Raw genomic sequence first — 14,752 nt, 5'->3', positions numbered from 1 at the left:
GTTGCTCGGAATACTACTGGATTTTGAATTATTTTTTTCTTTAATATAGGTCCAAAAACATTTAGGATTCTTAACAATAGAACTTTCAACTTTATCAAGGTAATTCTGGTGGCAAGTTTTTTCAAGACGCTTACATCTATCTCGTAACAATTTAAAAGTTTCATAGTCCGACAAGTTTTCATAAATATTGTATTGTTTTAAATATTTGTTTTTTTCCTTAATAACTTTAATGAGAGCCTTAGAATACCAAGCAGGGAACGAATTACTAGTGGGTTGCACTGTTGGAACATATTTGTGAATGAGGGTATTAATAAAATTATAGAAATAGTCAGTGGCCTCCTCCACAGTCCTACCCGAAAATTCCTGTTTCCAATTCATTTTAGAAATTTCTGAATTTATTTGTTTGTAGTCACTCTTATAAAAAAGTCGTTTAGTAAATGAGGCTGGCTTGAGAAAAGCGTCAGTATTAAAATTAGCGGAAATAACTAAAGAATCATGCAATGGGTCTATTGGCACCAAAGAATCTGGATTTTTTTGAACATTGACAGTCTCATTAGAGATGACCAGGTCCAGTATTCTACCCTGACTATTCAGTATACCATTGAATTGAGACAATCCGTGCAACTTAAGTTGGTCGGTAAGCAAGTATTCATCACCACTATTTATGTTAGATGGGCTATAACTTAAGTCACTATTCAAGTTCCACACAATTTTACTTAAATTGAAGTCACCGATAATGAGATATTTATCTAAAGGATTATGCATGAATACATCATCCAGGCTGTTAAAAAAGTTAGATAACTGTTGGGAAAAGGAATTGCCCAATTTTTGGGTACATAAATATAAAACACAAAAATTAATTTTAATCGGATTTTTTTTACCTTGTTTAAGAGTCAAGGTCACCCATAAATCCTCCGCGCTAGAGTGGAATGTTGGTTGCGAAGTAACAGCAAGTTCCCGCCGCGCAGCAATGAGTACTCCACCGCCGTATTTCTGTTCTGTTAAAGTATAGTCACGGTCGCGGCGCCAGACTACATACCGATCATCAAAAATCTCACTGTCCGCAATCCCATCCAATAGCCAAGTCTCGGTTAAAAACACTACATCGTAATTAGACATACACAAATTCCGCTTAAATGTATCAGTCTTGGTACGCAGCCCTCTAGTGTTTTGGTAATAAATGCTTAAATTTAATTTATTCACTGTAACTAAGTAAGAATGTTGTATGAGACAAAATAGAAATAAATTATTATCGTAATAAAAACTAAGGTAATTGTATCAGAAAGTACGGTAGTTAAAATAATAAGTATCGGACAAAAAGCGTTTATGAATAGATCGTGACTAACTTGAGAATATGCATACGCAATAAACATGTGTAAGAAAAGGATGAGTATAGATTTAATAATATCAACCACAAGCATAACAGAGCGATAAGTCGAACAAAAGCCACCCGGACGAGAACAAAAGGCCAGCGTAGGCACGGACTGCAAGTCAGAGGCGCTAAACATGTTCAAGAAGTAAGTTTTTAAGAAATATGTTTTTAACAATAGACGGGTGAACAAACTGATACGGATTTTTAAATGCAAGAAAGAAATATAAAGCCATAAAATACTTCCGAACAATTGAAATGCAGAACATAAATATAATTTTAAACTACACATTATTATGAACCAAGTTAAGAAAGTTTGTTTAAATCACTGTCGCTATTGATGATGAGAATCTTTGAAGTGTCATTTTGCCTAACATGTATTTTCCCATACTTCACCCACACATAACGGTAGCCCAGTCTTTCCTTAAGAGTAGTTTTAGTTTTAGTGAGTAAATTCTTCATATCAGCCGTAAGGTGATCGTTTACATATATGCGCTGTACGTCATCCCGGTAGCCGATATCACTTGCTACGATGTTTTTGACAGACCGCGCAGCAGCAACAAAGTCCTCCTTTACATAGCGATTAGCGAAATTCACTATAATAGACTTTTCCTTGGAATTATGCGTAGGAACCCTGGCAATGTAGTTTATACATGTTTTAGCAAACTGACATTTTATATGTTTACAAATAGATTCGACAATCGAAAACAGATTTTCATCCTTTTTAGTAGGCACCCCTTTAATCTCAGCGTTGTTTAGACGGGCCCACTGCTCCTTAGCAGCCAAGCTAAGTTTGCACTTCATAAGCTCGTCTTGAGTAGATTTCAGGGCTTCCTTAAGATTATCGAATTCTGCAAATTTAGACTCCACAGCATCTATTCTATTTGCACATTCATCCAGTTTATCATTATTGAATTCACATGCAGCACGGAGCTCCTGCATCTCAGATTTAATGGCCTTAACATCTTCGACTAGTGTAGGAAGGCTCTGTAGTTGTCGCTTCATTCCCAGGATTTCACTAAAAATTTTATCTAGGGAAACAGGATCCTCGGTTCCAGATCTGCATGACGAACACTTCCACGCGGCTCTTCTATCAGCACCAAGCTTTCTATAACCGGCTTCTGTGATATTAGCACAGGCAAAGTCAAACAATTTTTTGCATGATGAGCACTGCACTCCATCATTAAATTCTGAGCTACATCTAGCACACGTATTCATTTTTATTATTTAAGGACGTGAATTATTATGAATCGGGAAAATAAAATGTTGATGACCACTGATTAAACGAATTAACTCGAGTAGCGTGCGGCTTAGAGCAACGTTCAACGGTAACTGGTAACGGTAACGGTATATAACAATTCTACTAGGTTCTCACCTCGAGACGGTGAACCACTCTCGTCCAACTACAACTATATAAGTAGGTAACGGGTTTTGAGCTATCAACATTGCACTTTAATCTAAAGTGGAGAAGCTTAGAGGGAAGTCCGATTGAAGAAGTCAGTAGAAAATTTGTTTTTTTTTATATAATTTCAAAAATAACTTTTGGTGACATAAGATTTATTAGATATGTAGATGATACAGAGACAACGAAGACAACAAAACAACAGGTTAATTAAAAGTAAAAAAATCATTTTTTACTTTTAAATTTCTCATAACAAATGATAGCATTAAGTATCGAGTCTGATTGGTTTTTGAGAAGAGATTTGAAAGTATTCATTTGTTTTCAAATCGCAAATTAAGATTACTCCTCCTGTTTGAAAATGACTTTAATAATAAAGAAATTTTTGTTTTTCTATTTAAGAATAAATCAGATTAATGGTCAAAAATGTAGCGCGCCTGTTACATAATTGTGTAATAAATTTGTAACATTTATTATTACGATTTTGACATTACTACTGTAATTCATATATTTAACTTATTTGATTATAAATAAAGAGCTTTTTTTGAAACCTGTAAGCTCCTCCGTCAACAGTCACTAATCTATGAACACAACATTACAAACAAACAGACATTTGTTCATAAATATAGATAGGTATTTGACGTCAATTTGTTCAAGTCACTAGACAAAAGTTAATAAGAGCCGGATAGTATAGATTACTAAATAACATTCATATATACTTTAGAATTCTACTTTATTGCAAGGAATTTCTTTTTTTCTAAATTTATACGCGAAGTTAAGGCTCTATTAAGGATAATTCTAATTTATCTAAATCTCAAATCCTTCGCTTAAGGTAAACCTTTAAAAATATCATATAGATATGTTCAGATAACAATCATTGTTGAAATTATTTATTTATTCATTACAATACCTCTTTACATAGATTTATTTTTATATAAATAATTCAACGTCCAAAAACACTTGGCTTTTAAGATACCATAATTACCTCATGCTATCCCTTTCTGTCTGAGGTATAGAGAGAAACAGACAGTTATTAAAATTAATAAGTAAAAAAGACTCTTAAGTATATACGGCCCTAAGTTCAAAGTTCTAAAGAGTACATCTAGTATTCATTTTGGCAACTATTAGGGTATAATATTAGTGTATGAATGCGGCTTTTAAAAATTGACGTAAAATTAAGATCAGTCTAACTGCCTTTCGTTCGCTGTCCCTTTCTAGTCGTATAAAAAAAACAAGGATACATAACGTTACTCCTTGGGAGATAAATTTGATTAAGCCCAAGTAACTATTATTTAGACTATGTATCTGTCAAAGAAAATAAAAGCTGTCTTAAATAGTTTAAATGTTATGATTTAAAAGTAAAAATATCTGGTTGTGCGGTTATCACATGTACGGCATTTATATTTATATTAAGGGGGGGTGGCGCGCGATTTGTTGAATTCTAAAATAAAGACATAAGAGTAAGTTTTAATCAAACTCCCTACAAGTTTATATAGTTTTATATACATTTTTTAATGATAAACTGCTCATTTTAGCCATATTGAAATGGCCTACAGATTTTATTTAAAAACAAATATAATTTAAAAATTCGCTTACAGATTTCTTGTTGAACAAGTAAACAATTTTTTTAAACACTTCTAAATTCAATTGGTTTCACAACCAGAAGTTAAGTATTAAAAACTACAAGTTAAATAAATTCATATTTAAATTTAATTTAATTAAATCTCGTTTTAAAATTTTTGTTTTGTCATATTATATAAACTAGTTTATACCAAAACGTTATGCGAAACGAGATTATACCAAAAAAATCATTCTATTACGGACTTAATCATAGTCTGTCTAATATAAATTGAAACCATTTCTCAATATGTCATGTTACCTATATTTTCCTATGATACTATTGCTTGGCACCGCGCGCCCCCGCATGCGTAGTGAGTGTAGCTCACGGTGGCAGGTTCATTTGCAAGTTCTGCAAGTACGCAGAGGTCGAGTTTAGAAGGCCGATGCGTTGCTTCTGTTTCCTTTGTTCTGTCATCTGGGAACATAATATTTTTTCTGTTATGAAAGTTGAAGAAAATAGTGGTGGGAAGTGCAATTAGGAACACCAAAGATGAGATCATCCTGACGGTAGTCCCGATTGAGTACTGTACTTACCTCTTTGTAAATTCAGTCTGGGGAGCGCCTTTCATAATGATTCTAGTGTACACTAAGCGACTCGTCTCCTGACCCTGACTCCTGATCCTGACCTCCATAACCTTTGTTTGCTAGGGCTCCCCTCACCTGGTCCCGGAGCTCGGTGAGCAGCTCGGTGAGCTGGCCCACCGCCCGCTGCGCCCGCTCGAGCTGGCCTGCAGGTCGCTAGGGCTCCCCTCACCTGGTCCCGGAGCTCGGTGAGCAGCTCGGTGAGCTGGCCCACCGCCCGCTGCGCCCGCTCGAGCTGGCCTGCAGGTCGCTAGGGCTCCCCTCACCTGGTCCCGGAGCTCGGTGAGCAGCTCGGTGAGCTGGCCCACCGCCCGCTGCGCCCGCTCGAGCTGGCCTGCAGGTCGCTAGGGCTCCCCTCACCTGGTCCCGGAGCTCGGTGAGCAGCTCGGTGAGCTGGCCCACCGCCCGCTGCGCCCGCTCGAGCTGGCCTGCAGGTCGCTAGGGCTCCCCTCACCTGGTCCCGGAGCTCGGTGAGCAGCTCGGTGAGCTGGCCCACCGCCCGCTGCGCCCGCTCGAGCTGGCCTGCAGGTCGCTAGGGCTCCCCTCACCTGGTCCCGGAGCTCGGTGAGCAGCTCGGTGAGCTGGCCCACCGCCCGCTGCGCCCGCTCGAGCTGGCCTGCAGGTCGCTAGGGCTCCCCTCACCTGGTCCCGGAGCTCGGTGAGCAGCTCGGTGAGCTGGCCCACCGCCCGCTGCGCCCGCTCGAGCTGGCCTGCAGGTCGCTAGGGCTCCCCTCACCTGGTCCCGGAGCTCGGTGAGCAGCTCGGTGAGCTGGCCCACCGCCCGCTGCGCCCGCTCGAGCTGCGCCTGCAGGTTGCGCAGCTCCAGCTCCCCGCCCTCGCCCTCGCCGCCGCCCACCAGCGACAGCGCGCGCAGCCGCGGGAACCACTCCAAGTTGTTTGACTGAAAACAATTACGGTGAGATGGTTAGTATTGACGAGAAGTAGTATTACCAGTCCTTTGACAGAAATATATATAAATATACGTAAAATAGTTAATTATTTATAAAAGCTGCAAATATTAAACACACTTGTAACGTACTTTCAGTCGCTCGGTGACCACGGATCATTGTAACATGATTCGAAACGTCTGAGATAAAATGAATGTACGTTACGTGCGCGTTACTAATACAGGCATTTAATGTCTGTATTATTTAAAAATATCAAAATACAACGCGAAAGTATAACATCAAAATTATTATAACCATAGTCCATGGGATTGAACAAACAGCAAAAAAATATAGATACATTTTACCGCTATGTACAAGAGTCCTTTTTGATCCTTGTTAGTTTTATGTGGTTCCCGGCACCAATACAAAAAATAATAGGACCACTCCATCTCTTTCCCATGGATGTCGTAAAAGGCGACTAAGGGGTAGGCTTATAAACTTGGGATTCTTCTTTTAGGCGATGGGCTAGCAACCTGTCCTGTGGCCTATCAGTCTTTAAAAGACTGTAGGCTCTGTCTACCCCGCAAGGGATACAGACGTGATTATATGTATGTATGTATGTATTAGTTTTATTAATATATAAAATTTCGTTCAGTTCTACTTTCTTCATTTTGCAAAATAAATGAATAATGAAAGATAATATTATCCGATTAGCCTACCATCATGCTGATCAGGTAGTGAAGGTTTATTTCTTATTGGCGATGGACTAGCACTAGTCAATTCGTGACATTTGAGTCTTATTGAAACTGCTCGCTATGACCATCCCATAAAAAATAAAGGCGTGATATATATTAATATTCACATTTGTTAATAAAATCGCAACAGAAATAAAAATAGTGAATTAATAGAGATGTTGAATTGTCATAATTGTCATGACTAAGGGATAAGCTTATAAACTTGTGATTCTTCTTTTAGGCGATGGGCTAGCAACCTGTCACTATTTGAATCTCAATTTCATCATAAAGCCAAACAGCTGAACGTGGCCTATCAGTCTTTTCAAGACTGTTGGCTCTGTCTACCCCGCGAGGGATATAGACGTGATTATATGTATGTAGTGTCCGACCGAAGGTCTATTTTTGGCCGAAGCCGAAGCCGAAGCCGATCAATCGGCTATCGCCACAACCTTTGGCCGAAGCCGAAGCCGAAGCCGAAGGTTTATATTCTCTCAGCACTCAGTAATTAATTTTGTTCAATATTGTCTACAAGCTACAATTAATATTAAAATCATTTCAAAACCTCAATATTGAAGGTTTATATATTGACTGTTTCATATAGAAGTTGATGATATATCAAAGAGGTGGTTGGTTTAGAGATAAACTAGCTGTTGCCCGCGACTTCGTCCGCGTAAATTTCGAGTTGAATTTTAATCATACAGTCAGATACAGACAGACAAAAAATGTTAAAAAAAATTCGCTATCCGTTTCAGTCAAAATATTAAATGTACAGAAAAAATATTTGTACCGTTTTATTATAAATAAATAAATAAATATAAATAAATAAAATAAAATATGTTTATTTCAGACACAGTCCAGAGTTGTTAGTAAATCTTATGTACTAATGTTAGTAATAATTTGACACGTTTTTATTTAAGCTCGAATGCTGTCGCGTCCAGTGACATTATATGTAGTATTTTGATTTTCAGTTTTTCTACATAAAATACTCAAACAATACAAAAAAAATATATTTTTAATAATAAAAAATATCTTGTAATTGTTGGGATTCGAACTTGGACCGCCAACTTCACAGTCTCACGGGCTAACCACTGGACCATCGAAGCCGTTGCGTTGGTGTCGAAATTAAAGTAGACTACATACATATATATGGTCACGTCTTCCCTTGCGGGGTAGACAGAGCCAACAGACTTGAAAAGACTGAATGGCCACGTTCAGCTATTTGACTTAATGATAGAATTGAGATTCAAAAAGTGATAGGTTGCTCGCCCATCGCCTAAAAAAGGATCCCAAGTTTGTAAGCCCATCCCTTACTCGCCTTTCACTTATATTTATATGTTATAGGTATAATGTCGTCGTATAATGATAAATGACTTTGAATTTTTAATTTCGTAACTTATTTGCCGGCATACTGATGCCTTGAGTTCATTCAAATGTCGATAACTTTTTTTTTTGTGAACCGATTTTGATGAAACAAACTTTTAATGTTATTCTGAGTTAAAACAAAGCAATTGGTGAAAGTAAATCGGTTTAGTACTTTCGGAGATAATCGTGATCATACATACAGACAGACAGACAAGAAATTAAAAAAATATATTTTTGCTTTCTATTATTCATTCTAAGTGTCCCTCTATCCATTTCAGTCGAAAATACTAAATGTACAGACAAAATATTTTTACTGTTTTATTATATGTATAGATAAAAGTTTGTGATTTACCTACTGGTAAAAATAATGATTTGATTTCTTACAAAAACACTCGTTTAAATACACGTACGGACTTGTTTTGATGCATGCAATCAGCAATGTGATATTTTGACAGTGACTCCCCGCCGCCTCATGACTTTCGTAACAGTTCGTTCAATCTCGACGGTCGCTCGGACCTTCGGATTTTTTGGCCGAAGGTGGCCGAAGCCGAAGCCGAAGCTTCGGTCGGACACTATATGTATGTATGTTGAATTGTCAGTGATTGAATCGTTAAGGTCCCCGTTTACAATGCGTGATACGCAGAAAGGCACAAGTTCGAATCCCACCTCGGCCATGTACCAATGACTATTATCGAAGTTAGAATAGTATTTGATAGAGAACTATTTCTTGATCTTTGTCGAAACTTGTTTTGATACAAATTAAATCTGCACTTTCTGAAATATATCACTGAACTTATTATATGTTTAGTATTGGCTTAAACATTAGGTATTAACATCCATCCATGTCATTATAAAAAAGTGAACTTAATTTGATACGTTGAACATTGTAACATGCTCCCTTTCTTAATATTTTGTTCAATATTTTATTTCTGTTCTTTTTTTTTCTTAGTGCCCAGCAATACCACTTTCAAATTATTGTACAAATAGAATAGATTTATTTTCAAAATTGGATGCAAAATCACTTATTGACGTCACATAACTTAATTCTAATAATATCTATTACCGCTTCCAAATCGCATGTGTAGAAGAAGCGGCGGAACAAACTACACTGCAGCATTTTCACCGGACGCCAATTTACAAAAAAAAAAGTCTACATTAAAAGATGTGAAAGAATATGTATGTACATTAGTTTGTATACACACACAAAGAAAGAGATAAATGTAGGTATTTTTGACAATATTTGTACCTTAATCATGGAATGAACGTAGCTCTCCGGGCCAGTGAACTCCGTGGGGTCCTTGACCCTCACCAGCACCATGAAGTAGAGGTAGTGCCACATGTTGTGTTCGCTCTTAATGTGTTCCTCGAACGAGACCGTCTTATTGTCGAACGCTGATCTGTTCAGACCTGATGAACAAAAATATATTTATTTATGCTGTGTGATATAATACCTCAATCGATATCTCATCAGTCTTCAAGACTGTTGGCTCTGTATGATATAATAACGAATATGACCACTACATCTCTTTCCCATTGATGCCGTAAAATGCGACTAAATAAACTTGATATTCTTCTTTTAGATCTGTATCTGATTTGTATCTCAAAACTATGTACAGCTAAATAACAGCTGAACGTGATCTGTCAGTATTTCAAGACCACTGGCTCTGTCTACCCTGCAAGGGGATTAGACGTGATTATAAATACATTACATTACATATGGTCACGTCTATATCCATTGCGGGGGAGACAGAGCCAATCATCTTGAAAAGACTGAATGGCCACGTTCAGCTATTTGGCTTAATGATGGAATTCAGATTCAAATAGTGACAGGTTGCTAGCCCATCACCTAAAAAAGAATCCCAAGTTTGTAAGCATATCCCTTAGTCACCTTTTACGACACCCATGAGAAAGAGATGGAGTGGTCCTATTCTTTTTTGTATTGGTGCCGGGAAACCACACGGCACTTATAAATATATATGTAAAAATATTACAGACAAAGAAACAAAGGCAGTGCAGCCACATTAAATCGCTGCCGGTTTATCAGTTATGCCATAAAATATCAGTGCCGTGTGTTTCCCGGCAAGAATAAAAAAAGAATAGGACCACTCCATCTAGCCTACCTGTCATAGCTAGATGCAACTAGCAACCTGTCACTATTTGAATCGCAATTCCATCATAAAGCCAAACAGCTGAACGTGGCCTATCAGTCTTTTCAAGACTGTTGGCTCTGTCTACCCCGCAAGGGATATAGACGTGATTATATGTATGAATGTTTATCAGTAACACTGACCGCAGATGAAGCAGGTGTTCTTTAAGATCAGCTCCTTCTGCTGCTTCTCGGAGCGGAGGTCGGCAAACGTGTCGATGATGACGCCGAAGATTAGGTTCAAGACGATGATGATGACGACGAAGAAGAAGAGCAGGTCGTATACTACGCGTGCCACGAATAACGGTTCCTGTCAAATGATTTATAGGATAAGAGTTGGTATAAAAATTTGAAAGTGTAAGAATGCGGACTGGGAACACTCTATAATGAGGGAGAGAGATTAAAATTCCGATTTTTTTATTTTTCATGCAGATTCTGAATCTATTTTTTGGGACACTTAACGACAGGACGTTTTATTTTTGAACGATTCGTCGACAGAATGGTAGTTATTATATGTCGACGAATAAATAAATAAAAAATTTATTTATCTCAACACAATTTCGCAATTTGTCCTTAACATTAAGAACAGATACCTATTAGAAATTGTAAGAGAATGGTGTCTGAATGTCGACGAATGATACGAAGATATAAAAGTCATGAGAAAATTTATGTCATCGAATAGTTCTTAGACGAAATGAGAATTGGTAAATACTTTCAGACTCTCATTTTGAATTGCATAGCAAAAAATTAATTATATCTTTTTTGAATTTTTATTTTATTCTTTGAAATATTTTAATGAAACTTGTTCAAATGTGTCTTGATCTTTCAAGTTTGTCAGAGATTCTTTTATTTGCCAACTAAGTTTAGTAAATAGTATTTTTACAATGAACACCATTAAAAAGTAAACCAGGAATATAAGTATTTTAAGTACATAGGATGGTGTTCACGAAAGGACGCCACCTCAGCATAATATAAACGACATGCTACACAGCTAGCGCTGATCTTCCGAGGGTAGGTTAGGTTACAAATTTAGGTTAAACAATTGGTTTTATGTAAATGACGTTGTAGAGATGACGTAAATAAAGTCGCCGGCGCGCGCACATTATCACCGACACCCCTCTGATCTACAAACCGGTTTTAACCAATCCAGGAGGAATCTTGGATGTAAAAGATCTTTCTAGAATGTTTTCTCGAGGTTTCTCGAGGATTTCTCGGACGTTTATTCGAGTTGGATGATAAAGTGACTTACAAAGCTAGCTGGCGCGCGCAGTATGTCCCCGATCCCACCTCCGTTCCGCAGCCCCTGGTTGAGAGTAGTGACGATGCACATGATTAAGGAGTCGCAGCTTCGTTCCCGGAGCTCTCCGCCCACGGATACGAAGCGAGAAGACTTTTTACAGCTTTCCCCGTCGGATTGCATGTACTTGGAAGCGGGGTCGTCACCGCACTTGTCCCAATCGAAGCGAGGGTCGTCATCGCCTGAAAACAAACATGAAATTAAAAAAATTGCTTTCGATTCGAATCGATATATTTGTGAAACTCTTTGGTTAATGATAGACTAATAGGCAAAACTATTGATGGCAGAAAGTTGAGATTATATATCTTGTTTTTATATTTTATACATTGTGTGTCACATCTTTACGATTCTGAGGTTAAAATTAAAGCTTGAACAGAAATATAGACTTGTCCATCAGCAAAACCATCTCATATTGAGTAATAGTGATGAAGATGTACAGTTATTTGAACAACCAAAAAACTATGTAGCTTTTGTTTATGATTACTCTTCTGTCTAATTATTGCCAGATGAATATTTAATGAACGTATAAACGAACGATATTTTTATTGCGTAAAATCACGCTTAATCACCTCTAAAACCTTATCACGTGACGAGTTTTGCTATATTTCTAGCCAAACATTAAACATTTTAAAGAACTTAGCCGTCTCAAAAAAGAAATAATAAGTCCAAAAGAGTCGCGTTTTAATAGACATAAGCCAAGTATGGCCGTGATGGTATCACATCAGCAGCTCCACAACACATTACCGTCCAGCCTGTCCACCGCCACCAGGAAGTGGTCCCTGAAGAACATGTAGCCGACAATTGAAAACATGTAGACCAGCACCAGCGCCAGTACGGCCGTCAGGAGGATGGACCGCCCGTTGCGTGTCACTGATCGCATCACGTTCAGTAGTGTCTCTTCGCGGTACACAATGTCGAGCAGCTGTTGGCAATTATTTAAGATATAATGTCAATGTGGCCATTGTTACTCTAACGTTTACACAAGTGTTTGATAGGAACAAAACTCGCGTGTCACTGATCGCATCACGTTCAGTAGTGTCTCTTCGCGGTACACAATGTCGAGCAACTGTTGGCAATTATTTAAGATATAATGTCAATGTGGCCATTGTTACTCTAACGTTTAATCAAGTGATTGATAGGAACAAAACTTGCTGCTAATACTTGTAAAAAAGTTCAACATACATATATATATATATGGTCACGTCTATGTCCCTTGCGGGGTAGACAGAGCCAGGAAACAGTCTTGAAAAGACTGAATGGTCACGCTCAGCTATTTGGCTTAATGATACAATTGAAATTCAAATAGTGACAGGTTGCTAGCCCATCGCCTAAAAAGGAATCCCAAGTTTGTAAGACTATCTCTTAGTCGCTTTTTACGACATCCATGGGAAGGAGATGGAGTGATCCTATTCTTTTTTGTATTGGTGCCGGGAACTACACGGCACATAAAAAGAAATAAAAAAATATAGAAATTCATAAAAAGTAGAAACATCACACTCACCAGAACGGAAAAGAAGAACGGATGACAGCAGATGCCGAGAAAGCAGAATCCGAGGTAGACACTGTGATATAGTAACTCAGGGTCGGTGAGCACCAGCCAAGTCGACCTGGACAATGTGCCCTGGTTGCCCATGATGCTCACCAGGTGCACGCCTTTTACCACGATCTGGAAATAATAAAAAAGATATAAATACAGGGTGATTTCTAATTTAACTGCATAAATTTAACTGTTAAGTGTACTCATCTAAAGGATATTTAAAAACGTTAAAAGAAAAATATCGGTTCATATTTCAGAAAGTACGAAAAAATATATAAGTATCAAAATCCACGATCCTTAATACGTAATATCACCCCGGCCGGCGGAACAGCGACGCGTAAGATTCAGAAGTCAACGACACAATTCATTCAGCTGAACGATCTCGACAACTCTGTACTTTACTTGATCTTGATACTAGAAAAATAATTTATTTTTCAGACATTTATTTACATGTTTAGTTTTAATTTCTTTTTGTAGTATTGGTCTTTAATAAAGCGTGTGACGTAGTTTTAGAGGGTTTTTTAATGTGAAAATGATGACGTTTAATTTAAATAAAAATAGGCTCAAACGGCTCAGAAGCATGTATAGTTAAAAGGATGCAGTTGTTTTAAATGTCACCCTGTATATACACGGGACAAATTACACAGATCTAGATAGTACCAAAGTAAGTGTTAAACTTGTGTTATGGGATACCAACGCCATTCATAATATACCAGTATTATATAATCTTTTCCCATCATGACATGACCGGGGATCAAACCCATAACCTTTTGGTTCTGAGGCACTAATTCGACAATTGTGCCAAAAAGTCAAATAATCACCAGCAAATTATTTCAAAAGTGACCTGATAGATTCCAAAGAACATCAGAAAATTTGCTTTGCTATAAACAGTGTACAAATTAAAGAGGTTAGACCAAAGTGATACATGGCGTGGGCTCGGGGCCCAGCGAGAACATGAGGTGCACCACCCCGCTGGCCAGCAGCGCGGATAGTTAGTGATACAGTACTCACACACAGCATGGCCGCGCACCACAGCGTGGGCTCGGGGCCCAGCGAGAACATGAGGTGCACCACCCCGCTGGCCAGCAGCGCGGATAGTTAGTGATACAGTACTCACACACAGCATGGCCGCGCACCACAGCGTGGGCTCGGGGCCCAGCGAGAACATGAGGTGCACCACCCCGCTGGCCAGCAGCGCGGATAGTTAGTGATACAGTACTCACACACAGCATGGCCGCGCACCACAGCGTGGGCTCGGGGCCCAGCGAGAACATGAGGTGCACCACCCCGCTGGCCAGCAGCGCGGATAGTTAGTGATACAGTACTCACACACAGCATGGCCGCGCACCACAGCGTGGGCTCGGGGCCCAGCGAGAACATGAGGTGCACCACCCCGCTGGCCAGCAGCGCGGATAGTTAGTGATACAGTACTCACACACAGCATGGCCGCGCACCACAGCGTGGGCTCGGGGCCCAGCGAGAACATGAGGTGCACCACCCCGCTGGCCAGCAGCGCGGATAGTTAGTGATACAGTACTCACACACAGCATGGCCGCGCACCACAGCGTGGGCTCGGGGCCCAGCGAGAACATGAGGTGCACCACCCCGCTGGCCAGCAGCGCGGATAGTTAGTGATACAGTACTCACACACAGCATGGCCGCGCACCACAGCGTGGGCTCGGGGCCCAGCGAGAACATGAGGTGCACCACCCCGCTGGCCAGCAGCGCGGATAGTTAGTGATACAGTACTCACACACAGCATGGCCGCGCACCACAGCGTGGGCTCGGGGCCCAGCGAGAACATGAGGTGCACCACCCC

General features: G+C 39.4%; 1 protein-coding gene across 5 annotated transcripts in view; it reads right to left on the bottom strand.

Annotated features, from left to right (window-relative positions):
* Window positions 1–3,071: 3,071 nt before the first annotated feature.
* LOC106139652 (inositol 1,4,5-trisphosphate receptor) overlaps window positions 3,072–14,752 on the bottom strand; it is a 77,341-nt gene continuing 65,660 nt past the window's right edge. For 3 of the 5 annotated variants that reach the window (XR_009657389.1, XR_009657390.1, XR_009657391.1), the window contains 7 exons: window positions 12,898–13,062; window positions 12,141–12,318; window positions 11,349–11,578; window positions 10,244–10,409; window positions 9,200–9,360; window positions 5,049–5,871; window positions 3,072–4,803 (listed from right to left, as the gene is read on the bottom strand). Coding sequence is in view for 2 of the 5 variants with exons in the window: in XM_060951582.1 (XP_060807565.1) it covers window positions 4,711–4,803; window positions 5,707–5,871; window positions 9,200–9,360; window positions 10,244–10,409; window positions 11,349–11,578; window positions 12,141–12,318; window positions 12,898–13,062 (1,158 nt within the window). In the remaining 3 variants the exon portion in view is untranslated. The remainder of the gene's footprint in view (window positions 4,804–5,048; window positions 5,872–9,199; window positions 9,361–10,243; window positions 10,410–11,348; window positions 11,579–12,140; window positions 12,319–12,897; window positions 13,063–14,752) is intronic. The other 2 variants (XM_060951582.1, XM_060951581.1) reach the window with 1 other exon arrangement.

Source organism: Amyelois transitella, chromosome 25 (assembly GCF_032362555.1).
Source record: "Amyelois transitella isolate CPQ chromosome 25, ilAmyTran1.1, whole genome shotgun sequence".
Taxonomy (NCBI): Eukaryota; Metazoa; Arthropoda; class Insecta; order Lepidoptera; family Pyralidae; genus Amyelois; species Amyelois transitella.
This window is presented reverse-complemented; position numbering and strand designations above follow the sequence as displayed.